The sequence below is a fragment of the Triticum aestivum genome, chromosome 4B, assembly GCF_018294505.1.
Source record: "Triticum aestivum cultivar Chinese Spring chromosome 4B, IWGSC CS RefSeq v2.1, whole genome shotgun sequence".
In the NCBI taxonomy this organism is placed as follows: domain Eukaryota; kingdom Viridiplantae; phylum Streptophyta; class Magnoliopsida; order Poales; family Poaceae; genus Triticum; species Triticum aestivum.
The window spans coordinates 645,393,697-645,420,783 of record NC_057804.1 but is presented as its reverse complement, the minus strand read 5'-3'; the positions used below and the strand labels follow the sequence as shown (position 1 = coordinate 645,420,783).

The 27,087-nt window shown below is 41.5% G+C and overlaps 1 protein-coding gene across 1 annotated transcript; it reads right to left on the bottom strand.

Moving 5' to 3' along the window:
- Window positions 1-130: 130 nt before the first annotated feature.
- LOC123090339 (kinesin-like protein KIN-14E) lies at window positions 131-19,846 on the bottom strand. Its single transcript, XM_044511683.1, has 16 exons — window positions 19,781-19,846; window positions 18,559-18,624; window positions 17,382-17,456; window positions 11,806-11,925; window positions 11,557-11,728; window positions 2,447-2,720; window positions 2,147-2,308; window positions 1,840-2,055; window positions 1,722-1,759; window positions 1,414-1,577; window positions 1,200-1,325; window positions 933-1,058; window positions 608-679; window positions 436-498; window positions 256-333; window positions 131-136 (listed from the first exon to the last, which is right to left on the bottom strand). Exons 1-16 carry the CDS (start codon window positions 19,844-19,846, stop codon window positions 131-133), a joined length of 1,824 nt encoding a protein of 607 aa, XP_044367618.1.
- Between the last annotated feature and the right edge of the window lie 7,241 nt (window positions 19,847-27,087).

Genomic DNA, 27,087 nt, shown 5'->3' with positions numbered 1-27,087 from the left:
CAAGGTAGGTAGGTCTCTATGCTCAGGGGTGGCTCGGCTCAGCTCAAAGTTGAGCCTCCAATCCATCTTCTTCTTACTCTACCAAGGTAAAACTACACCTACAAATACAGTACAGCAACGAAACCCCTCCCTACTCCTACAAACAAACAAAGTTACAGAAAAGTCAGTCACTACTCATCTCAGCTCATCTCATCTCATCTACAACAACAGAGACACACACCTAAACGCTCGCAGCCCCAGCCTACCTCACCTAACCCACCCCTTGGTCTTGTTGCTACTCGCCACCGCCGCCTGCTGCTGCTGCTGCCTCGTCACCCTGGAACCACAGACACTCTGTATCAGCTACCCGGTTCGGTGGTTTCAGAATTTACACCAGGATGGATGATCAAAGAAACCAAATACGTGCACATGCAGCACTGCTAGAAAATAACCAACCTTTGATTCTGCAGCTGATCTTTGTTGTTCCTGCTCCTTCAGTTTGACCTCCAGCTCCTCAATCTGAAACAAGAAAAGGCACATAACCAAATCAATCCAAGTCTCTTGTTGTTAATAATTCCCATTGATTGATGATTGTTATCCAGGTAAAAGATTCAGTTGAGTTCTGTACCATTTGCTTAAGAGCTGCGACCTCAGAGTCTGACTGCTGCTGCTGTCCAAGCTTACGCTCCAACTCCTCTATCTGCATGGGTAATATTATATTATCTGTCTTTCCTTAAACAATTACTACTCCCTCTGTTCCTACAGATAAGTCTTTTTAGATATTACACTATAAACTAGATACGGATGTATATATAGACATATTTTAGAGTGTAGATTCACTCATTTTGCTCTGTATGTAGTCCATAGTGGGAATATCTAAAAAGACTTGTATTTAGGAACGGAGGGAGTAGCTGTTAATGACATTAATTAACCACTTCCAATTCCTACGTTACCTTGTGCTGTAGCGCACTACATGCTTCTTCCTTCTCCTTCAGTTTTCCAGAAAGCTGATTCTGGTGCTTTTCTGACGTAATCTGAGAATGCATCTTAGAGTCTAATTGGCTTTCAAGCTCCTTCACCTTCAATCAAGTTATTACACAAAGTCTGTCAGCCACAATTTACAAGTGAAGAAAAAGCAGTCTAGAAGAATCAACACAAAATTCAGTCACAAGATATTTGAAACTGAAATATTAGCCTCCTCCTCAATTACACAGACATACCTTGTCTTGCAAGTTTTTGTAAAGCTGCTCTTTTCCCTTGGCTTTATTCTCTAAATTTTGACACTTCTCTTCCAGCTTTCTCAAAGATTCCTCCTTTAGCTTGGCTTCCTGCTTAGACCTTTCAAGTTGTCACACGTTCACCCACCAGAAATACCCATCAGTTCAGCTTCAAGCATTCACAGAACTAACAAGCTTCAGGAATATCAACACTCACCATCTGTTTGACCTTTTGAAGCTCGGCTGTGTCGACCTGCTTCTTTGCTGGGCCCAGTTCTATACCACGGACATGGCTAGCAAAGTTCAACGAACTCAAGGTTTCCGACGCGTCGTTGTCGGATGGGCTAATTTGCACAAACATTACAACTTTCGAATCGCCTCCTGTTACCGCAATTGTGGAGAAGAACAGAGAAGAACAAATTAATCGTGTGGCCAAGTGAGAGAATGCAGAGGAACAGAAATGGTCAATATTTGTTATATTGTTCATATGGTATTTGTTCCAGAGCAACAAACAGATCAATTTACCTAAAGAGTCTTGGAGCAAGTGCGTCAATTTGGAATTCCTGCGCACAAGAAAAGTATCAAGACAGTAAGAAAATAGGAGCTGATAGGTGCAAACCCGTTACTGACTCAGAGTGCAAACCTGTAAGGAATGCGGCTGCTTCTGGAAGCAAGAGCATAAATGACATCGCCTAAAGCAGAAAGCGACCTGTTGATATTTTGTGCTTCCTTGAGCCGACCACCTTGCGCGTCTGTCTTGGCTAACCGCTCGCTTCCAGCAAGATCTACTAACCAGAGCTTACTTGTTGTACAGCCCCCATTTATCAGGTTCTTTGCTCTAACCATGATACAAAGCATGCTGAAAACAAATTATAAAGGTCAAACCATTTTTACCACAAGCAGGAAGGTACTCCACGGAGAAATGAAAAATAATGTTAATTATGACCAACCAGTGTGAGCGACTGCTGTGTTCATTCACATTGTTTGACCCTGTAGCCCTCGAATTGCTTCTAGTTTGTAAGACATCCCAAACTTCATTTATGTCCTCAACTTTGGCCTCAACTATGCCGGGCACATGATGGGATCCTTCACCTGCTTGTTTGATCTCCAACCTATATATGCAAATATATACAGGTTACCAGAACATGGTACTATTGTGAACAAAAAATGAAGGATGCCAAAGGAAAGTGGTTGTACTTAGATGAAGTATTGTGAAACAAAATGAAGGGTACTAAAGGAAAGTGATTTACTTCTTAGATGAAGGGGATGTTGCAAGGAGGTCTCTGATTTGTTCATTGTACACCTCAAGCACACTAACAGATATGTTGTACGTGACAGTGTCTTTTCTCTCCTCGGCAATCTTGAACAACTCCTCCAGAGTTCTATAGTTTACTCCTCTGTTCCTTTCAGTCCCTTCCATGGTGAAGGTCTTCCCAGTTCCTATTTGTCCGTATGCAAAGATGCACACATTGTATCCATCTAGCACTGACGTGACTAGTGGAGATGCATCGGCGTAAACCTCAGCTGTTCATGGATACAACTTGTATATTAGACAAACAAAGAAAAATTTTATGATTGTAAACTCCAACATTACTTGGAAGTGTAAACTAGAATTAGCAACATTCGCATCGTAAGAACAGTTGTGAAAGACAACAAAAAGCTAGTACATGCTCCATAGTACCAAGAGATACCTTGGTCATCCTTTGGGTGTAGACTCGGTCAAACTTGAATGTCTTTTTTGCTGTTCCTCCATTCATAATCCCAATGTCTCCATCATTTGCTCCATCAAAATCTAAGGCTAGTGATTCATTTGAGATTAAAGGTCGTATTCGGCAGAAAACACGAGTATTTCCTTTAAGATCCTGCACCACACAAATATTCAAAATAGATATACTCTATGGGATCACAAGGGTTGAAGAGAGTAAGTCATTACAAGTACAGTGCTATGTAGCTTTTTGCGCAACTTCTCTCCATCCACAATTTTTTTTCTCAGCTTCCGTTAGACGTGGTTGTAGGTCCTCCGAAAATCTCTTTTGCTTATCACTCATTGCATGCATTGCCTGTATTGTTGTCAAATAACCAACATTAGTTTTAACTAACAAAATTAAAGTATGTTATTATTGATAGGAAATATTTTCAAGGTCAGGTAAATGTAAGCGGAATCTTGAAAGATGTTTTGCTAACTATTTTGTTGACAACGAAGAACATGTCTCTACATTACCACTCTTATTTTACTTGCAGGTATAGTGCTATTTTACAGCACATACTCCGTGAAGATTCTGATACTTGCTCCTTTGATGTTTATGACAGGTTGTCTGATTTTCAAAAAGAGATATTCAAGTAAGAGTTGCTCCTAGAGGACCTTTACATGGTCCACACCCACGTCCTCTTCCGGTTCCAATGGAACTCCATCTCGGAGATGGCCTGATCTGTTGTAGAGGTTGATGGGGAGCTACTATATTCTGCTCTGTTCATACCTGCAGCAATGCTTCCACGTCCTGTCTGCAGTTACAGGTGCGTCAATCTCCATTCTCTCATTTGTTTTCTTCATGTTCTTGCCCGTGTGTGTGGCTTGTGTTGCTCTTGCATTCCAGACTTTTTGGTAAGCTATGCCATTCTTTCCCATTACTCAGATCTTCCTTGCCTTGTCCTTTGACACAACCATCATTCATTCGGTGTTTTGACTTCTAAGTTGTGTTGTGAGATTAATTTGGTGCAGATTACAATTTCAATGGAGGATGAATGGTTTTTCAGATCAAGTGGAGAATAAATAATTCTTTAGAATATTTTTGTTCTGACACAAATATATGACGTGGGTCGAATGGTAGATTGATTAAAACCTTTGTAAATAGTATACATTGAGAATAGCTATATCAATTATTCTTTCCTGCGATTTGAAATAAAATCCTTGTAGTTATGAGCCTGGAAATGGCTTACTTGTTTTTATTAATTTAGATTTTCAAGTTCTCAGATAAAATGTTCGGAAACATGTTCGTGTTATCTCAAAAGCTAGGAAGTTGTGAGTGATGCCTACATGTATGAAGAAATAGGTGGATCATTTGTCCCTCTAACAAACAGGGTCATGTCAGATATTGAGATGGTCCTTGGTCAAGATATATAAACCACTAGCAGATATTGAAACTAATGTTTGAGTTTTCCCTCTTAACAAATAGGGTAATGTCAGACTATAAAATTCTGAAACCAATATTTCACCTAGCCATGCCTTTGGTAGACAGCAATACCTGTACGTAGGAAACCTCACTTGTCTTGAGATGTATTGAATCTTATAGTAATGTAGGTAGCCAAAGCCAACTCGAATCACTGGTTTGATTGATGGATTAGCAAGACACGCATATGTGAAAGCTGATTGGATAGCCACTAGAAGGTAATTAAGGTGCCTTACATTCATATTTCTTCAACTCACGGTGGTTACAAGGTATGTTTATATTTCTTCAACTCACTTGTGATTATAAGCAAGGAGCCACATGCATTTGTATACGCCCATATGCCTATATAATCAAGCAAGGAGCTACAGTGTGCTTTCGTAGTCTTCCTTATCACCTCTGTTTATTTCTCATGGAGTGGCTGACGTATATAATGTTGTAAAATACAAACTACTGGGCAAGCTAGCATATTGCCATCTGCCAGTATTTCCCTTCATCTTAAAAAACTGGAAATGCTGAAGAACTGTCATGCAAGCATATTGGTATCAGACTTCAGGTGAGACTTCAGTTTACATCATCAAAGTGCTATTGCTCCTAAGATAGTTAAGTAGATTACTTGAAATTGGAAGAAATTGCTTTATGGAAACTCTACGTGTGATATACTAATTAATAAACAGGTACATAAGTTCATTCACCAATTTGCCATCAATTTGCTATGGTTGTCTTAAGTCATGGGCTACTAATGATATATAAATCTAGAGGTTGAACTCCTATTATGCGCTGACTGCTGTCGATTTTCAAGAGAATAACAAGGCATGCTACCTACTCTATTCTTCCGTGCATAACTATATATGAAGTTGTACCTTATCATCTACAGTTTAAAAAAAGTCATTCTTTTTTTCATTTCTCATCACACTAATTTATACACTGTAATTATGTTGCAACTGATTGCGCCAAAGCGAGCCACTGAATTGGGCCAATGGATAGAAACACATATTGATGTATCTGGGCTCAGCTGGGAGGTGAACAACATGCACAAGCAGTAACTGACCCAGGCTGGTACTCGCTGGGCTGAAAAGCCATGACACCCTTGTTGTGTATAATTTTGCAATGTGATTATCTATGCATATTATTGTTGCTTCATACTTCAGGCATTTACATGTGCATAATAATTTTCCCTTCTGGCTACGATGTAAAGAGTACAAATTATTTATACCTTTACACCTATGCAGTGTTGGTCCTAGATACGAGGCTTGATGTATCTCAAAGAAACCAAGTACTCTATTCCTGTTCGATTTAAAATCGTGCTTTATATTGTAAATAGTGTAAAAGGGTGAAAGTTTGTTCAATTAAGGGGACGAGCGCCGCCGCGAGCTGGGGGCCGTTCATCATCGTCAGCGACCTCTTCTCAGGTCCCCTCTCTCTCTCTTATTCCATTAGTTCCAGAGGCGGAGCCAGCTCCCAGGCTCGTCCGGCAACTCTTCACTACAGATTAGTCTGATTACTTGCTTAGTAGTGATTTTTGTTGGGGCAAGCTAGCTGACATCGCTATGCACGAGCTTTGCCCAGGCTCCTCGCGCTGTCTCTGATTAGTGCACTCAGATGCAGGCAAGAAAATTGAAATTGGTATTTGTATACTGGTAGAGCTAACCACAATATACCTCCTACTGTTGTATTTGATATAATTGGTTGTCTAGTCACCGGTATAAATATGGAGACTTGCAGCGAGTTAAGTACTTATGTGCATCTCGATAAGACTATAATCTGCTAAGCTTTGTGGTTTCAACATAGGAACTACTTCTATTTTGAGTCAGCACTACATTTCTGAATAAATATGGAGACTTGCAGCGAGTATTGTACTTCTATTTTGAGTATACACTGTGGAATTTGGCAGAATTGTGTGTTGTACGATGGGATCGAGTGGCAACAGGATACCCGAAGTTGGTATGCGGTTCAGAAATTCGGATGAGGCTTGGGAGTTCTGGGTGCAATATGGAGGTCACATAGGCTTTGATGTGAGGAAAAGAAATACCATCATAAGCAGAATTGATGGAACAATCACTTCATGTTGGTTTCGGGAGAATTGTTTTTTTAAGATATAGGAGAATTGATTTTAACCCCCCCCCCCCCCCCCCCGTTTGATGGTCTTTGATCTTAAACCCCTTCGTGTCTAGAGCAGTTGAAATTAAAGATTGCATTTGCGGAAATGCAATTTGGTGCCCGAGCTGAGATGCTCTCGATATCTATGCCACGAGTCAGCCTCGGGATTAGGAATGGTGCACGTATTTATTCCCGTATATGGATGTATTAGTCATTTTTTTGGGAAGGACAGCCCACACATGGCCGGATGGCCCATGTTCATTTATTCGCTACCTACCGGGGTGTCTCTCATGATTTCCTGCGCGTGCTCCCCATGCCGGCCGTCGGCACTGCTGCCATGGACGCTCACGACGAGTGGAGGCGCACCAGCTCTAACAGTTTGACCTGATGCAAGAAGCCTGCTAAGTGTGCTCATGCTGGTAGTCGCTGTCGCCGCCATGGGCTCGAAGGCACCACCTCGTGTTCAGGCGCCTGCTCCTCTGGTTGGACGTCAGCGGTGGTGGCGAAGACACTACCATTGCTGCAAGCGATGCGCTCGCACGGCAAGTTGCCCTCGATAGCCCGCCGTTTGGCGACTTGTAGACGGCTACCCAAGTTCCATGTAGGCTCCCTCGTACGGTGCGCAGCCGTATTTGCCGCATCCATCGTGGACGCGGCTGTCCTATATGCTCACGCCAGAGCAGACGGAGAAGATGAGCCTGTTAGAAATTTTTGGAGCCAGAGTTGCACCTCCCAACAAATAGTATCAACCCTGATTTGGAACAGCACAAGGCACGACAAAGCTAGCCGCTGCTAGTCTCTTAAGTAGGTGCCTCCGTCACCAGCTCGTCGGTGAAGCCATGTTGCTCAGACGTAGGCATGTAACACTACAGATATGTGAGAGAAGGAAACATGATGGAGGAAGAGGAATTGAATCCATAGTGCTCCTGTCCAACGCGCTAGTGCATCTCAGCACGTTATATTATCGTGAATGTAATTAAATTCATCAGGACAATGGATAATGAATTCAATCTTTCGTCCAGCTCGTGTTTGTTGCCGCAGCCTGCAGGCCTGTACATGAGAAGGATGGATTGACGCTTTGATCTAGCACCGGAGCAGAGGGAGAGCTCAGCTTCGGAGGCAGCAGCCGGCTGGCCATTATTATAGAGAGAGAGAGACGTCAAGGGAGGACGCTGAGTGCCTGACAGTTGGCTTCCTGTACATGGTATATGTCAGTACATTATGTATTCTTTTGCGTATAGGCTATGTTATTTCCTCAAAAACTGAATTTGGCTCACATCACGATGCTCTATTGAATGGTATAGATAGCAGGAGCAGCTGGGCTCGGGAGCCAAAACGCTGCTCTCTTGCATTTGTTTATATTGAACATTTATACTTTGACATACTTTATCCGGTTCCTAAGTGTATGTCTTATTCTACCAATATAACTTTTAATGTACTATCTTTAATATTATATTAGATATAAATAGTTGCATTAAATATGTAATTACCGTGTTTTAAGATTACAAATACATTTTCACGATCTAAATGAAATTGTATAAATTTTACATTCTAACTGAGTTGGAGGTGTAAACTTATGTTACATTGGATTTTACTCTAAATGGAAGCAAACATTAATATTATATTACAATTGAGTTTAGTCCTTGCAATGTGATGTGGTGCATTCATGTGTTTCATTTGTCTAAGAAATATTTAGGTTGGTTGACTAATTATTAGTAGACCGAAATTAGTTAAATCTCAATCAATAACTTGTAGCATCGATCCAATGTTGAGATCCATGCAAGAATTATTTTCTCTATGCTCTAACATTATTATTGTTGGTGCCTATATGAATAATATTTTGTAATGTCATGAATCTTTTTTTAGATATGTACAAAAAATGATTGAGTATTACTCAGTCAAACGAGCAAGTCACTATCGTATTTAAGTATCTACAGAACCTGGTAGAGTTATCAATCTAACAAATATAGTTTTTAAAATTTTATGGCACACAATATTATCAAGATTAAATGTAATGGTGTGTTTGGTTGGTGGAACATAGTAGAATATAACTCCCAACAAAGAAATCTAGTAGAATATAATGGAACATATCTAGATTTTAGTGATGGTGCAGTATAACAACTAGGATGGAATGAGATGGATCCACCAAAGGGAATATTGAGCCAATATAATACAGGGAATCAACCCATAAAATCAAATCTGCAAAACTTTCACATAGTGGATATAGAATAGCATTAGGAAAAAAAATCATGCACATAGTTACACTTCTAGACTGTCCCATGCCATTGGACTGGATACATCATTGTAGTATTGCATCATCTTAGGTGTTACTTTTTTGAGGCAAATCTTAGATGTTAGTTTCGGGAGCTCTTTTATACCGCCTGTAAGTTGTGTATATGGGGGCTGTGCTTGAAGGCATTCAGAAGGGGCTGGCAAGTGGCAATGACCCGTTAATTCGTATTCGTATATTTTTTTTACCAAACTATTCTATATTTAATATTGCTTGTTCATTCTAAAATCAACTTAATAATTGATAATTATATATATATAATATAAATATTTATAATGGAGAATTTATATATAAATGTAGACTTTGCTACATAGAAACGTACATATATTTGAATACAAATATGCATCTCATAATTATCCATACATATAAAAGTAACCAATTATGCATTAGAAAAAGTTCATGTATTCAAAAATAGTTTCATGGAATATGTTCTGTATTCCTACTAAAAGGATAATAAAAAAAGCATTGAAAGAGAAAAAATAGAAAAATGAAGAAGGAAAAAGATACTCCCTCCGATCCATAATAAGTGTCGCAATTTTGAACTATCAAAAGTGTGACACTTATTTTGGATTGGAGGTGGTATTAAAAAAAGAATCCAAATAAAAAACACAAGTGAAAAAGTGCATCGTTCACATATTGGGCTCTGGCCGTGGAAGATCTTAGCCGAAGTTTCCTTAACTTCCCATTATGAGTATGTATGAATTCAGGTTACGTTTTTCAGAAGTATCTTGCTATATTGAACATTGCCTCTCCTTCCTGTTGCACATAAGGCACAATTCCTTTCTCTATCGACAAACCGTTAGGCATGGGAGTAGAGAACAAGTGTCTCATTCCAAGAATTTGAATACAATGACGACCACGGCGATCCACTACCCGCCGCCGCCATCTCGTTCGATCGCTCGGGGTGATCGATGAGATCCAATGACCTCCGCTTTTTTTGCGAGGTAATACGTTTATCATTCATAAAATAAAGATCCGGTTACAAGACACATAATCATCATAATTTACAAGTGAAGAAAAAGCAGTCTAGAAGAATCAACACAAGATTCAGTCACAAGATATTTGAAACTGAAATATTAGCCTCCTCCTCAATTGCACAGACATACCTTGTCTTCCATGTTTTTGTAAAGCTGCTCTTTTCCCTTGGCTTTATTCTCTAAATTTTGACACTTCTCTTCCAGCTTTCTCAAAGATTCCTCATTCAGCTTGGCTTCCTGCTTAGACCTTTCAAGCTGTCACACGTTCACCCACCAGAAATACCCATCAGTTCAGCTTCAAGCATTCACAGAACTAACAAGCTTCAGGAATATCAACACTCACCATCTGTTCGACCTTTTGAAGCTCGGCTGTGTCGACCTGCTTCTTTGCTGGGCCCAGTTCTATACCACGGACATGGCTAGCAAAGTTCAACGAACTCAAGGTTTCCGACGCGTCGTTGTCGGATGGGCTAATTTGCACAAACATTACGACTTTCGAATCGCCTCATGTTACCGCAATTGTGGAGAAGAACAGAAAAGAACAAATTAATCGCGTGGCCAAGTGAGAGAATGCAGAGGAACAGAAATGGTCAATATTTTGTATATTGTTCATATGGTATTTGTTCCAGAGCAACAAACAGATCAATTTACCTAAAGAGTCTTGGAGCAAGTGCGTCAATTTGGAATTCCTGTGCACAAGAAAAGTATCAAGACAGTAAGAAAACGGGAGCAGAAAACAGGAGCTGATAGGTGCAAACCCGTTACTGACTCAGAGTGCAAACCTGTAAGGAATGTGGCTGCTTCTGGAAGCAAGAGCATAAATGACATCGCCTAAAGAAGAAAGCGACATGTTGATATTTTGTGCTTCCTTGAGCCGACCACCTTGCGCGTCTGTCTTGGCTAACCGCTCGCTTCCAGCAAGATCTACTAACCAGAGCTTACTTGTTGTACAGCCCCCATTTATCAGGTTCTTTGCTCTAACCATGATACAAAGCATGCTGAAAACAAATTATAAAGGTCAAACCATTTTTACCACAAGCAGGAAGGTACTCCACGGAGAAATGAAAAATAATGTTAATTATGACCAACCAGTGTGAGCGACTGCTGTGTTCATTCACATTGTTTGACCCTGTAGCCCTCGAATTGCTTCCAGTTTGTAAGACATCCCAAACTTCATTTATGTCCTCAACTTTGGCCTCAACTATGCCGGGCACATGATGGGATCCTTCACCTGCTTGTTCGATCTCCAACCTATATATGCAAATATATACAGGTTACCACAACATGGTACTATTGTGAACAAAAAATGAAGGATGCCGAAGGAAAGTGGTTGTACTTAGATGAAGTATTGTGAAACAAAATGAAGGGTACTAAAGGAAAGTGATTTACTTCTGAGATGAAGGGGATGTTGCAAGGAGGTCTCTGATTTGTTCATTGTACACCTCAAGCACACTAACTGATATGTTGTACGTGACAGTGTCTTTTCTCTCCTCGGCAATCTTGAACAACTCCTCCAGAGTTCTATAGTTTACTCCTCTGTTCCTTTCAGTCCCTTCCATGGTGAAGGTCTTCCCAGTTCCTGTTTGTCTGTATGCAAAGATGCACACATTGTATCCATCTAGCACTGACGTGACTAGTGGAGATGCATCGGCGTAAACCTCAGTTGTTCATGGATACAACTTGTATATTAGACAAACAAAGAAAATTTTATGATTGTAAACTCCAACATTACTTGGAAGTGTAAACTAGAATTAGCAACATTCGCATTGTAAGGACAGTTGTGAAAGACAACAAAAATCTAGTACAGGCTCCATAGTACCAAGAGATACCTTGGTCATCCTTTGGGGTGTAGACTCGGTCAAACTTGAATGTCTTTTTTGTTGTTCCTCCATTCATAATCCCAATGTCTCCATCATTTGCTCCATCAAAATAAAAGGCTAGTGATTCATTTGAGATTACAGGTCGTATTCGGCAGAAAACACGAATATTTCCTTTAAGATCCTGCACCACACAAATATTAAAAACAGATATACTCTATGGGATCACAAGGGTTGAAGAGAGTATGTCATTACAAGTACATTGTTATGTAGCTTTTTGCGCAACTTCTCTCCATCCACAATTTTTTTCTCAGCTTCCGTTAGACGTAGTTGTAGGTCCTCCGAAAATCTCTTTTGGTTTTCACACATTGCATGCATTGCCTGCATTGTTGTCAAATAACCAACATTAGTTTTAACTAACAAAATTAAAGTATGTTATTATTGATAGGAAATATTTTCAAGGTCAGGTAAATGTAAGCGGAATCATGAAAGATGTTTTGCTAATTATGTTGTTGACAACGAAGAACATGTCTCTACATTACCACTCTTATTTTACTTGCAGTTGTAGTGCTATTTTACAGCACATGCTCCGTGAAGATTCTGATACTTGCTCCTTTGATGTTTATGACAGGTTGTCTGATTTTCAAAAAGAGATATTCAAGTAAGAGTTGCTTCCAGAGGACCTTTACGTGGTCCACACCCACATCCTCTTCCAGTTCCAGTGGAACTCCATCTCGGAGATGGCCTGATCTGGTGTCGTGGTTGATGGGGAGCTACTATGTTCTGCTCTGTTCATACCTGCAGCAATGCTTCCACGTCCTGTCTGCAGTTACAGGTGCATCGATCTCCATTCTCTCGTTTGTTTTCTTCATGTTCTTGCCCGTGTGTGTGGCGTGTGTTGCTCTTGCATTCCAGAATTTTTGGTAAGCTATGACATTCTTTCCCATTACTCAGATCTTCCTTGCCTTGTCCTTTGACACAACCATCATTCATTCGGTGGTTTGACTTCTAAGTTGTGTTGTGAGATTAATTTGGTGCAGATTACAATTTCAATGGAGGATGAATGGTTTTTCAGATCAAGTGGAGAATAAATAATTCTTTAGAATATTTTTGTTCTGACACAAATATATGACGTGGGTCGAATGGTAGATTGATTAAAACCTTTGTAAACAGTATACATTGAGAATAGCTATATCGATTATTCTTTCCTGCGATTTGAAATAAAATCCTTGTAGTTATGAGCCTGGAAACGGCTTGCTCGTTTTTATTAATTTATGAGCCTGGAAGAAATTGCTTTATGGAAACTCTACGTGTGATATACTAATTAATAAACAGGTACATAAGTTCATTCACCAATTCGCCATCAATTTGCTATGGTTGTCTTAAGTCATGGGCTACTAATGATATATAAATCTAGAGGTTGAACTCCTATTATGCGCTGACTGCTGTCGATTTTCAAGAGAATAACAAGGCATGCTACCTGCTCTATTCTTCCGTGCATAACTACATATGAAGTTGTACCTTATCATCTACAGTTTAAAAAAATCTTTCTTTTTTTTCATTTCTCATCACACTGATTTATACACTGTAATTATGTTGCAACTGATTGCGCCAAAGCGAGCCACTGAATTGGGCCAATGGATAGAAACACATATTGATGTATCTGGGCTCAGCTGGGAGGTGAACAACATGCACAAGCAGTAACTGGCCCAGGCTGGTACTCGCTGGGCTGAAAAGCCATGACACCCTTGTTGTGTATAACTTTGCAATGTGATTATCCATGCATATTATTGTTGCTTCATACTTCAGGCATTTACATGTGCATAATAGCTGTCCCTTCTGGCTACGATGTAAAGAGTACAAATTATTTCTACCTTTACACCTATGCAGTGTTGGTCCTAGATACGAGGCTTGATGTATCTCAAAGAAACCAAGTACTCTATTCCTGTTCGATTTAAAATCGTGCTTTATATTGTAAATAGTGTAAAAGGGTGAAAGTTTGTTCAATTAAGGGGACGAGCGCCGCCGCGAGCTGGGGGCCGTTCATCATCGTCAGCGACCTCTTCTCAGGTCCCCTCTCTCTCTCTTATTCCATTAGTTCCAGAGGCGGAGCCAGCTCCCAGGCTCGTCCGGCAACTCTTCACTACAGATTAGTCTGATTACTTGCTTAGTAGTGATTTTTGTTGGGGCAAGCTAGCTGACATCGCTATGCACGAGCTTTGCCCAGGCTCCTCGCGCTGTCTCTGATTAGTGCACTCAGATGCAGGCAAGAAAATTGAAATTGGTATTTGTATACTGGTAGAGCTAACCACAATATACCTCCTACTGTTGTATTTGATATAATTGGTTGTCTAGTCACCGGTATAAATATGGAGACTTGCAGCGAGTTAAGTACTTATGTGCATCTCGATAAGACTATAATCTGCTAAGCTTTGTGGTTTCAACATAGGAACTACTTCTATTTTGAGTCAGCACTACATTTCTGAATAAATATGGAGACTTGCAGCGAGTATTGTACTTCTATTTTGAGTATACACTGTGGAATTTGGCAGAATTGTGTGCTGTACGATGGGATCGAGTGGCAACAGGATACCCGAAGTTGGTATGCGGTTCAGAAATTCGGATGAGGCTTGGGAGTTCTGGGTGCAATATGGAGGTCACATAGGCTTTGATGTGAGGAAAAGAAATACCATCATAAGCAGAATTGATGGAACAATCACTCCATGTAGGTTTCGGGAGAATTGTTTTTTTAAGCTACAGGAGAAATGATTTTAACCCCCCCCCCTTTTGATGGCCTTTGATCTTAAACCCCTTCCTGTCTAGAGCAGTTGAAATTAAAGATTGCATTTGTTGAAACTAAAGAATCCAAATAAAAACACAAGTGAAGAAATGCATCGTTCACATATTGGGCTCTGGCCGTGGAAGATCTTAGCCGAAGTTTCCTTAACTTCCCATTATGAGTATGTATGAATTCAGGTTACGTTTTTCAGAAGTATCTTGCTATATTGAACATTGCCTCTCCTTCCTGTTGCACATAAGGCAAAATTCCTTTCTCTATCGACAAACCGTTAGGCATGGGAGTAGAGAACAAGTGTCTCATTCCAAGAATTTGAATACAATGACGACCACGGCGATCCACTACCCGCCGCCGCCATCTCGTTCGATCGCTCGGGGTGATCGATGAGATCCAATGACCTCCGCTTTTTTTGCGAGGTAATACGTTTCTCATTCATAAAATAAAGATCCGGTTACAAGACACGTAATCACCGACATTACAGCTGAAAGGATAGGTGATGAGTAGCAGCGAGTGAAGTGGATAGAAATTAAACAGTATTCTAAACACAGATTAATAGCCAAAAATACAAAATCATCTTGAACAATTCAGAAATTTAAATAGTAGATGAAATGAGCCTTGAAGATTATCATGTGAGTTCCTCTTTTCTTGAAACCTCTTGTCAGCTTCTTTGTTGTGCACTTGTGAGGCATCGATCTTCCTAATTAACTAGATCATGATAGCGCGCGTTGATACGCCTGTTCGTTTCTGAAGAAGTTAGGATATCGTGTAAATATTTGGAAAAGATAAAGAAAACAAATTTACATAGGTACACCTATATTAGACAATGATGCAAATATAATATGATAGTAAATAATGCTTGCTAAGGGGCCAAACTTTGATGCACGTCCTGTTGTGACGTCGGCATGACAGGTTAAATGACACGTAACAAATATACTTCTCTAAAATACAATTACCCGCTGAAGCTTTAAAGGATCACCAACATAATTTCAGGAACTCTTTCACATACATGAGACAAGCATGCGGCAATTTTCAATAAAAAAGTACCATTTTCACTGTCTCATAGGCATATACAACAAGTAACAATTTTCACAGTGGATAACATTTTTCTTACGACATAACACATAAAATGGAAACTAAGAGTATGGAAATTTTAGTTTTTTTAGACATATAATAGTGAGCAACAACTTTCACAATGTTTGAGATTCCCTCTTTAGACCTCATATTGGCTAATATGATTATGGCGTGGCTTACATAAAGAGTGCAAGAGAGAACTGCGTACTTTTCTGGCCATCAAACTTTTCAGGGCTCAAAACCTCTCGGTTGTTTCTGAAATATCTGATGGTTCAATAACTAAATGGTCATCTTGACCTACATCCATACTAAATTGCACAAAGCAGCATGGTTAGTAGTGCAATGTCGGGGACTATTGCAAACCAGACCCATAGTGTGGTTCAAAACTTGTATTTCTCACTTTTCGAGAATATACATCAAGAGGTAATTATTCACATAACGGGAGACTTTTTTTAAGAAAAAAATGGGAGACTTTCTACAGGTTCATATATGAGATAGACATCCCAACCTCACTAACTGAGAGACACAAAAACGGATAAATTGACTACTCCCTCAGTCTAGGTGAGTAAGTCATCTTAAGTTGTGCATCGTGACCGAGGAGGAGGGGAAAACGAGAGACCTTAATGTTTATTTGCTAATTAATAGCATTGCATGTAATGAACTACACCACTGCATGTCGTGTTTGGTAGTCTCAAGTCATTAAAAGCATGCACACCCCTCGTTTCTTATTGGTTAATATGTGAAGAAACAAGAAACGAGGTAGAAATTAATGCACCGTGCCTAAATGTTTTAGGATTATTAAGTTTTCATAAGATGACATACACACCTAGACGGAGGGAGTATGTCAATGCCACTACCAAAGAAGCATCCAGACGGGACTAACGAATCATCCATGGTTGATTTGCACATACTTCTTGGTATGCCTGACTTAACCCCAACAAAAGGCGATGGGCATGTCTGCATGTGCATCGCACACAAGACAAGGTAAAAAATAAAACACATTAACCTCATTCCATGGTGATAAAGAATCTCACAATTTAGCTCAACGGGGTGGATATAAAAGTGTTTCCTGGGACAATTTTTTTGGAGTTACTGTTTCCTGGGACAAATAAGTAAGAGCAATTATCTCACAAATAAATGTTTGGATATTAAAGCATTAGCAGTGCTCACGGCCACTGCCCAGTAAGCATTCGCGGCCGGATCAATCACAGCTCGCCCAGCTAGCTCGATGGAGCAGCGGCCCAGAATAAATACCAGAACATCAAAACAGAAAGCGATTGACTTAATTGCTAGCGATGGCAAAGCATTGTAGATCCATCTAATAATTGGACGGCTAGCAATGGCAAAGTGTTGTGGTGGCTCCTAGCTAGCTCAGTTATACTATTTAGTAATTAATTAAGCCATCAAAGTATGAGAAGAAAAGTTGGCTCAGCACATCAAGCATACCCGGTTTGGATTCAGCCCATCAAAGCATATCAGGCAACGTCCACACGCCACCAACAAATTCTTTCTCAACCAGAATGGTAGGCAGAGCAAACAAATCCTTGGTATTTTCAAGTGTATGTTGTTCATGTGTGCACAAGCCCACAAATCTTGATCAAGCCATGCCAAAGGAGGAATACTTTAAATCGCCAGCATGCCAGGAAATTTGATTCCAGCTACCATGCATCCTCAGGATACTAAATCAGAAACTAAGCTAGTAGATACCAACGATTGACCATTCACGAATAGGGCATTCAACAACATCATAAACAAACTTTATGAGCTAGTAGATTTGATGATAAACACATTCAAGATGCATGGAAGAATTAACCTAGCTACAAAATCATACTATAACTAGCCTCATCCCCCACACTGAGTCACTCTATCAACTTTGAACATAAACCTAACCAGATAAAGTTACAACAGGCATTAATCTAGCAAAGATGAGACTTGTCGCATTCAATAGTCGACGGCCCAGCCAATCTACTCTTGAGGAGGTCCCCTTGTGGAGATGGTCCACGGCCTCCTCGGCCTCGACCACGGCCCCTTCCTCCATCACCTTCTGCACATGAGATTAATAAGATAACATTGCTTAGTGGTGATTAAAACCATATTCAGAGAGGAGTTGGGCAACTGGAAAAGAATTATTAAAAGGAATGCCAATTTATAATATCATCACTACTTTCTACCGAAGTCAAAGCACAGTATTAAAGATTTAATAAGTAACAAACATATTAACAATGCACCAAGAAGAGAATGAACCCATACTTAACTATTAGACAAATGCAGAGCACCTATAATACAAGTATATATTATGCTCCTCTAAAGATAGCTTAATTTGTTGAGGCTCTCATATGGCCAGAGTTGTTCATCAGTGAATCTTTTGTGTGACTTCAATAGTCAAAATCGGTGAATTTGTTTCTTGTGCAGCTGTGGCAGCATCTTGAGACCTAGTACAACTGTAATTAACTAGGCAGGGCAAAGCAAAGCTAGCTTGCTCGGTCCTTTTCGATCGACTTTCAAGGTGAAAAAGCAAGCAGACAGGAAACACCACTTGCACAATAACATCCACAATAAGCTAGGTGCAACATATGGAACATTCTTGTTTTCTTCATATTACACTACAGGTGACAGGCCTCAACATGCCCTGCCACTTAATGTCAGACAAAACGCACTGACTATATCTTTGACAGATTGGGCAGTAAGTTTATCATGTCGTGCCCAAATTCGACGAGCATAAATACATCAGGTGTGGTGTATAGGTGGACGGTAACCATAGGGAGACACTGTCCACGATGTACTATTCCCAAGGCGTCTACCAGTTCAAGAATCAGAGTCACTTTCTGTATCGGAATGCATGTCAAACGGTATTATTTCCGTTCGTGTTTGCCTCAAGTGGCGGCATATCATCATCCTCATCTCCATCCTCATCAGAGTTGTGCAATGTCGTTCCTTCTGGCCCTGTCACCCACCCATTGGGACTTGACTTGAAGATAGCCGGCCTGGCATAACAAAGATGAGTTAATCAGGGGCACCCAATCGAGAGGAAGGACGACAAGCTAACAATCCTGATTTTATCAAGTAGATAGACTAATGATGCAGAGCTCATACGAAAGCACAAATAAAAAAGATGGAATTAACCAGCCTAGTCCCAGTTAAGTTACAGGATCCATGAGTTGAGCAACAGTTTCAACAACAACATTCCTTCCACTTGTTGGCTTGTACCTCAACTGCGATTGGACAGGAAACACTTGCAGAAAGGAACAAGAAACATGGGAAAAACAAGAAACTAGTAGTAGTAGTAGTAGTAGCCAACAAGTGGAACTCCGACTTATGTTTGTTGCATTATCATAATTGTTTTGCATATTTCATTCATATATGTTGTGCCATGACCTTGTTGAGTGCTTTGTCATTTTTCCTTCTTGCATCATGTTCATCTTATATTATATTGCATTGCACCATCCTTGCTTTATTCTATGTTTCATGATATTGCACATGTCATTTTATTGCATTTGCATCATGAGAATCATGCCTTGGTTTGCATCTTGAAATCTTGTTGTGTGATCTTCTGTGACCCCCCCCCCTTTCTTCTTATCTCCACCTCACTCATGCAACATGCTCATACCAGCGACCATTCATCAAGTTCACCCAAGCTTCTATTCCATTCAAACTTCTCCTTTCTTCTTTATTACATTTATTTTCATGTGACATTTTCCCTGTCCAAAAAATGTTCCTTCTTTTCCTGCAAACCCTACACCTTGCCGTTAACCTCTCTGTCAATTTTCAGCTCTTTTGGACTTGATTTGGTTGGAATCAAAATTGCCTCAAGTTTGAATTTAGTTCAAACTTGCGATAATTTTCTTTCTCTAAAAATGCCCAAACCAATTATTTCAATTAGTGCATAATTCCAGCGTCGTGGGGATATTCTTATATCTCTCATACACCCCTCTCCTATCCCTCTGTGCATTTGCTCTTTTGTTTTTCTATTTCGAAGAAATAGAAAACAACAGCAACAGGAGCAGCCCGGCCCAGCTTCAGCGCTCCCGCAGCAGCCCCAGCGTAGCCCAGTCCAGCACCACCACAGCCAGCCCACCAACCACCTCCCCCTCTGGTAATTCCACCTCCACGTAACACATTTTCACCCTGGCCCCACATGTCATTCTCTCTCCTTCCTCCTTTCTTCCTGCTTGGCAGAACTCCCTCTCTCACGGTAACTCCAGGTTACCTCGGCGCACATGGCCGCCGTGGCAAGGCCGACTCCATCCTCGCCATCCAGCCCCCCTTTTTAACCCCCATAGCAACTCCTAGGGTTTCCCTCTTCCCCTCTCGCCGCCGCCACCTCTTTCCCTTCCCCTGTTTCTCCTTCTTCCTCAAGAGCCAGAGAACAGAGAGCACCACGAGAGCTTCGCCGTTGCCTGCGTGGTCGGAGGCCACCACAGTCGTGTCCGGCATGTTCGTCTTCTTCCTCGACGTCGACTACATCCGTTCAGACTTCTTCCCCGCCCTAGGTCGCCTCCACTACATCGCCGTCGCCTTCGTCTTCTTCACGGACAGCAAGTCCACCGAAGTTCCTCGCCTTCTCTCCGTTGATATTCTGCGTCCCCGGCCGCATCCTCATGTCAAAGGTATACTAGGTATACCCAACTCCAACCCTGCTCTTTTCCATCATGATTAGATCGCCGGAGTCGTCGCTAGATCCATGCCATCTTCGTGTTCTCGGTGCTCCGGCGAGTTCTGAATTTTGTTGCGTAGTTGCAGTAGTCGTCGTGGTTCCTCGCACTTCGCCCCGCTCTGAATCCTCTCTCGCACACGCCGCCTCATCGTGCCACTCCCTGCTCGACCCTCTCTGTTCGCGCTCGCACACGCAAGACCGAAGCGCTGCATGCGCAGCAGCCGCGGAACACCACCCGCGCGGCTTCGGCCATCGTTGTCTCCATGTCTGAGACGGGCTCCTACTCGTGCCTGGACACCCGCACACATGCAGTCTGCGACCCACGCTCCCGCAGTTGCTCCGCTTGCACACCCTCAGGGACTTGTCCAGCCCCTGCCTAGCCGTTGCTCGCCGCGCCTCGCCGCACACCCGCACACGGCGTCATTCTTCCAGCCGGAAACCATGGTCAGCCAGGCTTGGCCTCGCACAAGCACCCACACCCTCGCATCATTGCTCCACCACAGGCACCCTGGCACGTTTTCGCACCCCCGCCGGTCCTCTGCAACCACAGCAGGGGTTTGCTGCTGGCTCCCGTCGCCGGTGAGTCCACGTGCTCGCGCTTCAGTTTTGGGTCCTGGTCGCGATGCGTATATGCGTTATGTTCGGCTGATCTCCCTTTGCATCACGAACACGTAGCTAGCCTAGTGGTTAGCGCATCCACTATCCATCCGAGAGGTTTTGGGTTCGATCCCAGGTTCTCCCGTTTTTCCTTTTTCCCCTTGCTTCTCTGTTTTTCATCGAGCGCACACACCCATAGCCACTTGGGCCCAATTCCATCTCTGGGCCACTGCACTCTAGTGCCTCTTGCCCGGGGCATATGTTTTTTTTACCAGTCTGTGTATTTTAGCATTTTTCCAATGCATTCGTATTTACAGAAAATGCCCCTGTTTTGTATTGTTAATAACTAATTATGCATGCATCCAAATTAAACAAACTATATATGTAAAATGCTTAGAATTTTGTGTAGATTAATAATATGCCACTTTCAACCATGTTTAAAATGTTTAAAATGTTGTTTGTTTAAATTTGCTCGAATGCCATGTTAAAATGAGTTATTTCATAACTAATTAACCGTAGCTCCGAATTTAATAAACTTTATATGTAAATGGGGTGGAAAAATGCATAGATTATCATGGTGCACTTTCTTTTGCTGTTTAACAACTCTAAAATGTGGTTTAGGCAGAACAGTACCAAATTCATAATTTGCATATGGGGATTTTCCGGAATTGTTGTTTCTTGTTCCGGCCTCATTTAAACTTGTCTAGATAGGTAGTTTTGTTATGCTTCACCTCTTGCCATGTTAACAATATTTAATCTTGTCATGCATCATACTTGGTTGAGCATCATGCCATGTCTATGTGTTGTGTGTTTACCTTGTTGTTTGCTTCTTTCCGGTTGTGCTCCTTCTCGTTAGTTCCTGTTTCGTTGCGATCGTGAGGATTCGTTCGTCTACGCTTGGTTCATCTTCGTGGTTTCATCTTCTTCATGGACTCATTCTTCTTCCTAGCGGGATTTCAGGCAAGATGACCGCTACCCTGGATCTCACTACTATCATTGCTATGCTAGTTGCTTCGTTCTATCGCTATGTTGCGTTACCTATCTTTTGCTCATCAAGCCTCCCAAACTGCCATGAACCTCTAACCTTTGACACCCTTCCTAGCAAACCATTGCTTGGCTATGTTACCGCTTTGCTCAGCCCTCTTATAGCGTTGCTAGTTGCAGGTGAAGTTGAAGATTGCTCCATGACGGACAGGATTATGTTGGGATATCACAATATCTCTTATTTAATTAATGCATCTATATACTTGGTAAAGGGTGGAAGGCTCGGCCTCATGCCTGGTGTTTTGTTCCACTCTTGCCGCCTTAGTTTCCGTCATACCGGTGTTATGTTCCTGGATTTTGCGTTCCTTACGCGGTTGGGTGATTTATGGGACCCCCTTGACAGTTCGCTTTGAATAAAACTCCTCCAGCAAGGCCCAACCTTGGTTTTACCATTTGCCTCACCATCACCTACATTTCCCTTGGGAGTAATTAACCCGAGGGTCATCTTTATTTTAGCCCCCCCCCCCCCGGCCAATGCTTGTCTAAGTGTTGGTCCAAACCGAGCGATGTTCAGCGCCCCCTGGGCAACCAGGGTCTATGCCAACCCGTCGTCTTTCTCATCCGGTGTGCCCTGAGAAAGAGATATGTGCAGCTCCTATCGGGATTTGTCGGCACAGCGGGCGGTCTTGCTGGTCTTGTTTTACCATTGTCGAAATGTCTTGTAAACCGGGATTCCGAGTCTGATCGGGTCTTCCTGGGAGAAGGTATATCCTTCGTTGATCGCGAGAGCTTATCATGGGCTAAGTTGGGACACCCCTGCAGGGTATAATCTTTCGAAAGCCGTGCCTGCGGTTATAGCCAGATGGGAATTTGTTAATGTCCGGTTGTAGATAACTTGACACCAGATACGAATTAAAACGCATCAACCGCGTGTGTAGCCGTGATGGTCTCTTTTCGGCGGAGTCCGGGAAGTGAACACGGTTTCTGGGTTATGTTTGACGTAAGTAGGAGTTCAGGATCACTTCTTGATCATTGCTAGCTTCACGACCGTTCCTTTGCTCTCTTCTCGCTCTTATTTGCGTATGTTAGCCACCATATATGCTTAGTCGCTGCTGCAACCTCACCACTTTACCCCTTCCATTCCCTTTAAGCTTTGCTAGTCTGGATACCCATGGTAATGGGATTGTTGAGTCCTCGTGGCTCACAGATTACTACAACAACAGTTGTAGGTACAGGTTATGCGATGCTCATGACGCGAGAGCGATGCTTGCTTGTTTGGAGTTCTTCTTCTGCTTCCTCTTCGATCAGGGGATAGGTTCCAGGTCGGCAGTCTGGGCTAGCAGGGTGGATGTCGTTGAGTTTCTGTTTGTGTTTCATCCGTAGTCGGATGGTGCTATTATGTATTGTGATGTTGTATTCATGTGGCATTGTATGCCTTTTGTATGTATCCCCATCTATTATGTAATGTTGATGTAATGATATCCACCTTGCAAAAGCGTTTCAATATGCGGGTCTACCCTTGGTGGGACCGTCGAGTTCCTTTTGGATAGGTTCGCATATTGGGCGTGACAAGTTGGTATCAGAGCCTCGACCGACCATAGGAGCCCCCTTGTTTGTTGGCCGTTGTTGAGGCTAGAAGAAAACTATTTTGTGTCTTAGGATTATATATATCAGAGAGTAGGATTCTTTTACTCCTCAGTCCCTTCGTCGCTCTGGTGAGGTCTCCTGACGTAGATGTTTTGTCTTTCCTGTCCTCAATTTTTCACAAATATTTTTTTTAGGATCACGCGGGTATCTTGGAATCGTTCCGATGGTTTTGTGACGAGAGCATTGTTCTTGGTGCCTCCTCTCTTTTATGTGGCAGTGACCCGGGGAGTTGAGCTCCGAGGTGTTGTCGTCACAATTTTATCATTGCAGTTCTGGAATACCTGAGTTTTGCCGACATCGAAAATCTCTTTTATGCAGTTGTTGGTGAGATAACCTCGACGCCACCCGGTACTGGGGCGGGAGTTCGGGAGTATTGCCATAGCTCGTATAACGAATGCTTTTCGAAGGTTGAGGTACACGATTTCCGGAGTTTTCTTGGTTATGTGTTGACGGATGGATATAGCTGGATGTAGGGATTGTTAGTTTGGGTGAGATATATTGCTTCCCCTGTATCCCCAACACCAGATTGCATAACCAGAAAGTTTCAGGAGTTTATAGGTGGGAATTCAAGTAGCTCCTAGAATATCTTTCCGACAGATGCATGATATGGGTTTGGGTAAATCTCTATCATATGTATTTGTTCCGGCTTATTTCTGCAAGCCAATCCTTTGTTTTGTTTTGATTTGTGGTATTCGAGTTGCTTCGAAGTCAAATGTTGAATCCATACCTTTCCTAAACGGTGTTCTCATATTGCTATGTGAATACTAATCCTTTTGATCATTGAGGTTGTCATGTTAATTCTTTTCCAACCGGTGTGCTTCTCTTCAAGTGGATCCGATCATTTCAACATTTGTGAGATCAATTCGATGTTTTCTCAACGGTATCCGTTTTATCCATCCCCAAGTTGCCTTTGTTTCCCGCCCTCCCACCCTTTTTCTTCAAGGACTCAGATTTCTTAATCATGTATCCTTTTATTTGTGGGAAGTCTCTTCATTCTTTTCTTTGAATGTTCTTATCCGGTGATTTCCCATGAAGATGCTCAACAGCTTCAAGTTCATCATTCTTCATTCTCGTATTCTTCTTCGGTGGATCCAATCCAAGCTTGCAGTGTTGATCATATATTTTTCCTTGTTGCAAATGATTTCTCATGCCGATGCACCTCTCAATCATTCACTTCTCGCTATTCATTTGACCTGGAGTGCTGAAGATATCTCAGAAGGCTCGTCTTTTCTTCCAAGATCTGTTCAAGCTATTTGGAGATTATTATCTCATTCAAGCCATTTAATTCTACTGGTGCAATCTTTATTTCAAGCAATCCTTCAATGATGTTTCTTTCGAGTGGGCCCTAACCCACAGGTCTTTTCCCAGGATCTTACCTGACTCTTCTAATTTTCTCGGAACTATTCTCAAATTCATTTCAAAGTTTGACGTAAGAATGAATTTTCATCAGTCACATGCCTTCTCCAAGATCTTTCAAATTCTTTTCATCGTTGGTTCAACCTTTCTAATTTTCTCCCGGAGTATCTCAACAATTCATGGTGGTGTTTCTCCTCGTCATTCTCAGCATGTGAAGACCGAAGAAGAGTTCCTCTTAAATCATTACCCGTTCTTCCAAAGATGCGTAGTTCAAGTTTGATGCCATCCTCTCATAATTGTTTTTGATTGTGGGAATTCTTTTCACCCATCCGGAGCATTTCATGAGTTGTTTCCATTTCTTTCCTCCGAAGGCCATCATGTCATAATTCTTCATTCTCAGCGTGTAGTTACCGTTCTCCAAATCTTACCGGTGAATCGTTCAAATATCCTCTAATTAGTTCATGTTCTCTTTGTTCTCATGTATCTAAATCCCTTCAAGTATCTTCATTCGTTTTCAAATTCTTTCCGGTGAATTGTGCCCTTGCTACTCTCTTTTCCAATTTTTACGGTGGTTCATTCAAGATTTCACTTCCTGTGTTATCATATCAATTCATTCGTTGTTTCCAAATCCCACCGGTGGTCCCATCAGTAACTTCTTGAAGTTGGCGCTATATCTCTTTTCAATCCCTCAAGAAGATTAAGTAGTATGCCAAATCCGTTGCTTGTCATCAATTTAAATTGGTGAAGGATATGCATAACGTAATTCTTATTATTGTTTCATCCAAGTGATCTAGTTTCTTCTTTCCAGAGTTATTCATCATGTCAATTTCCCGGTTCGAGATGTTTCATCTTTTCTTTTCCGGAGTTCCAAGTTTTCCACTTTATCTCGTCGTGAAGCTCCATCTAAATCATCGCAAGGCTTCACCTTGTGTTTTCAACTTCCCTTTTTTTATCATCCTTTTATTACCGGAGTTCTTCATGGAGGCTCTACATGGTGGTTCGTCAAGGATTCTTTTCATTCCTCAATTGTTCTTCAAGTTTTTCTCTCAGAGTCATGATCCGCCAAGCTACACTCTATCTAAACATGGTGCCCAACACATGTTTTTTCCTGAGGAGTTCAAATATTCTTCTTCTTGCATTTCGAAGTGCAATTCTTTCTACATTATCTTGTGAGGTGGTGTTATATCATTCTTGACAATTTCCATTCATGTTTCGCGATTCACATGTTGTCAAGAATGAGGTATTTTAAATCCATTAATCGCTTCATTGGAGTTATCTTGTGTCATATTTCACCTAGAGCCTTTCCCTAAGGAATGTTGCTATTGTGGTGATTATCCATGGTCCAAGTTATCTCTCTATCAAAGTTTTTCATCTAGTCGGTGTTATCAATTATATTATTTGTTTTCGTAGTGGCAGAATTTCACCTCAATTTTGAGAAGTTTTCCATAAGCCCACTACAAGCTTATTTGTTCCGTTGTTGGTTTTCCAACAATTCCGTTCTAACCTTCTTGGAAGGGTGCTTTCCAAGATCATTTGTGGCAGAAGTTAGCATTTTCTTCTCCATTCTTTTATTCCAATGATCTATCTTCTATTCTTTCTTTCGGAGGCATGGGGATGTTGCTCTCTTCACTCATCATCTCAAATTGTTAGGATCGTGTTCTTTTCATATTTATCCATTTAACCGGAGTGTTGTGTCATCTCTTCAAGTTCTTTTCATCTTATCAAGTTTTCCTTCTTCTTTTAGTCGGAGTGCCGCCCAAACTATATCAATCTTATTCCTTCTCTATCTATTTTTAACCGGAGTGGTTTCAATATCTATCTTATCACTAAACAAGGATAGACCCGCATATTGAAACGCTTTTGCAAGGTGGATATCATTACATCAACATTACATAATAGATGGGGATACATACATAAGGCATACAATGCCACACGAATACAACATCATCTTACAGAAGAGCACCATCCGACTACGGATGAATCACAAACACAAACTCAACGACATCCACCCTGCTAGCCCAGGATGCCGACCTGGAACCTATCCTTGATCGAAGAAGAAGCAGAAGAAGTACTCCAAAACAAGCAAACATCGCTCTCGCGTCATGATCATCGCAAAACCTGTACTTGCAACTATTGTTGTAGTAATCTGTGAGCCACGAGGACTCAGCAATCCCATTACCATGGGTATCAAGACTAGCAAAGCTTAATGGGAAAGGAAAGGGTAAAGTGGTGAGGCTGCAGCGGCGACTAAGCACATATGGTGGCTAACATACGCAAATAAGAGCGAGAAGAGAGCAAAGTAACGGTCGTGAAGCTAGCAATGATCAAGAAGTGATCCTGAACTCCTACTTCGTCAAACATAACCCAGAAACCGTGTTCACTTCCCGGACTCCGCCGAAAAGAGACCATCACGGCTACACAAGCGGTTGATGCGTTT

Excerpts from the sequence above, each read along its gene's own strand:
- LOC123090339 (XM_044511683.1), bottom strand. The coding sequence starts at position 19,846 with ATGCCGGACACGACTGTGGTGGCCTCCGACCACGCAGGCAACGGCGAA. Across the intron at positions 1,760-1,839 it reads AGCAGCCGCATTCCTTACAG|GAATTCCAAATTGACGCACT; the intron begins GTTTGCACTCTG and ends TCTTGTGCGCAG. Across the intron at positions 1,059-1,199 it reads ACAAAAACTTGCAAGACAAG|GTGAAGGAGCTTGAAAGCCA; the intron begins GTATGTCTGTGT and ends ACTTGATTGAAG.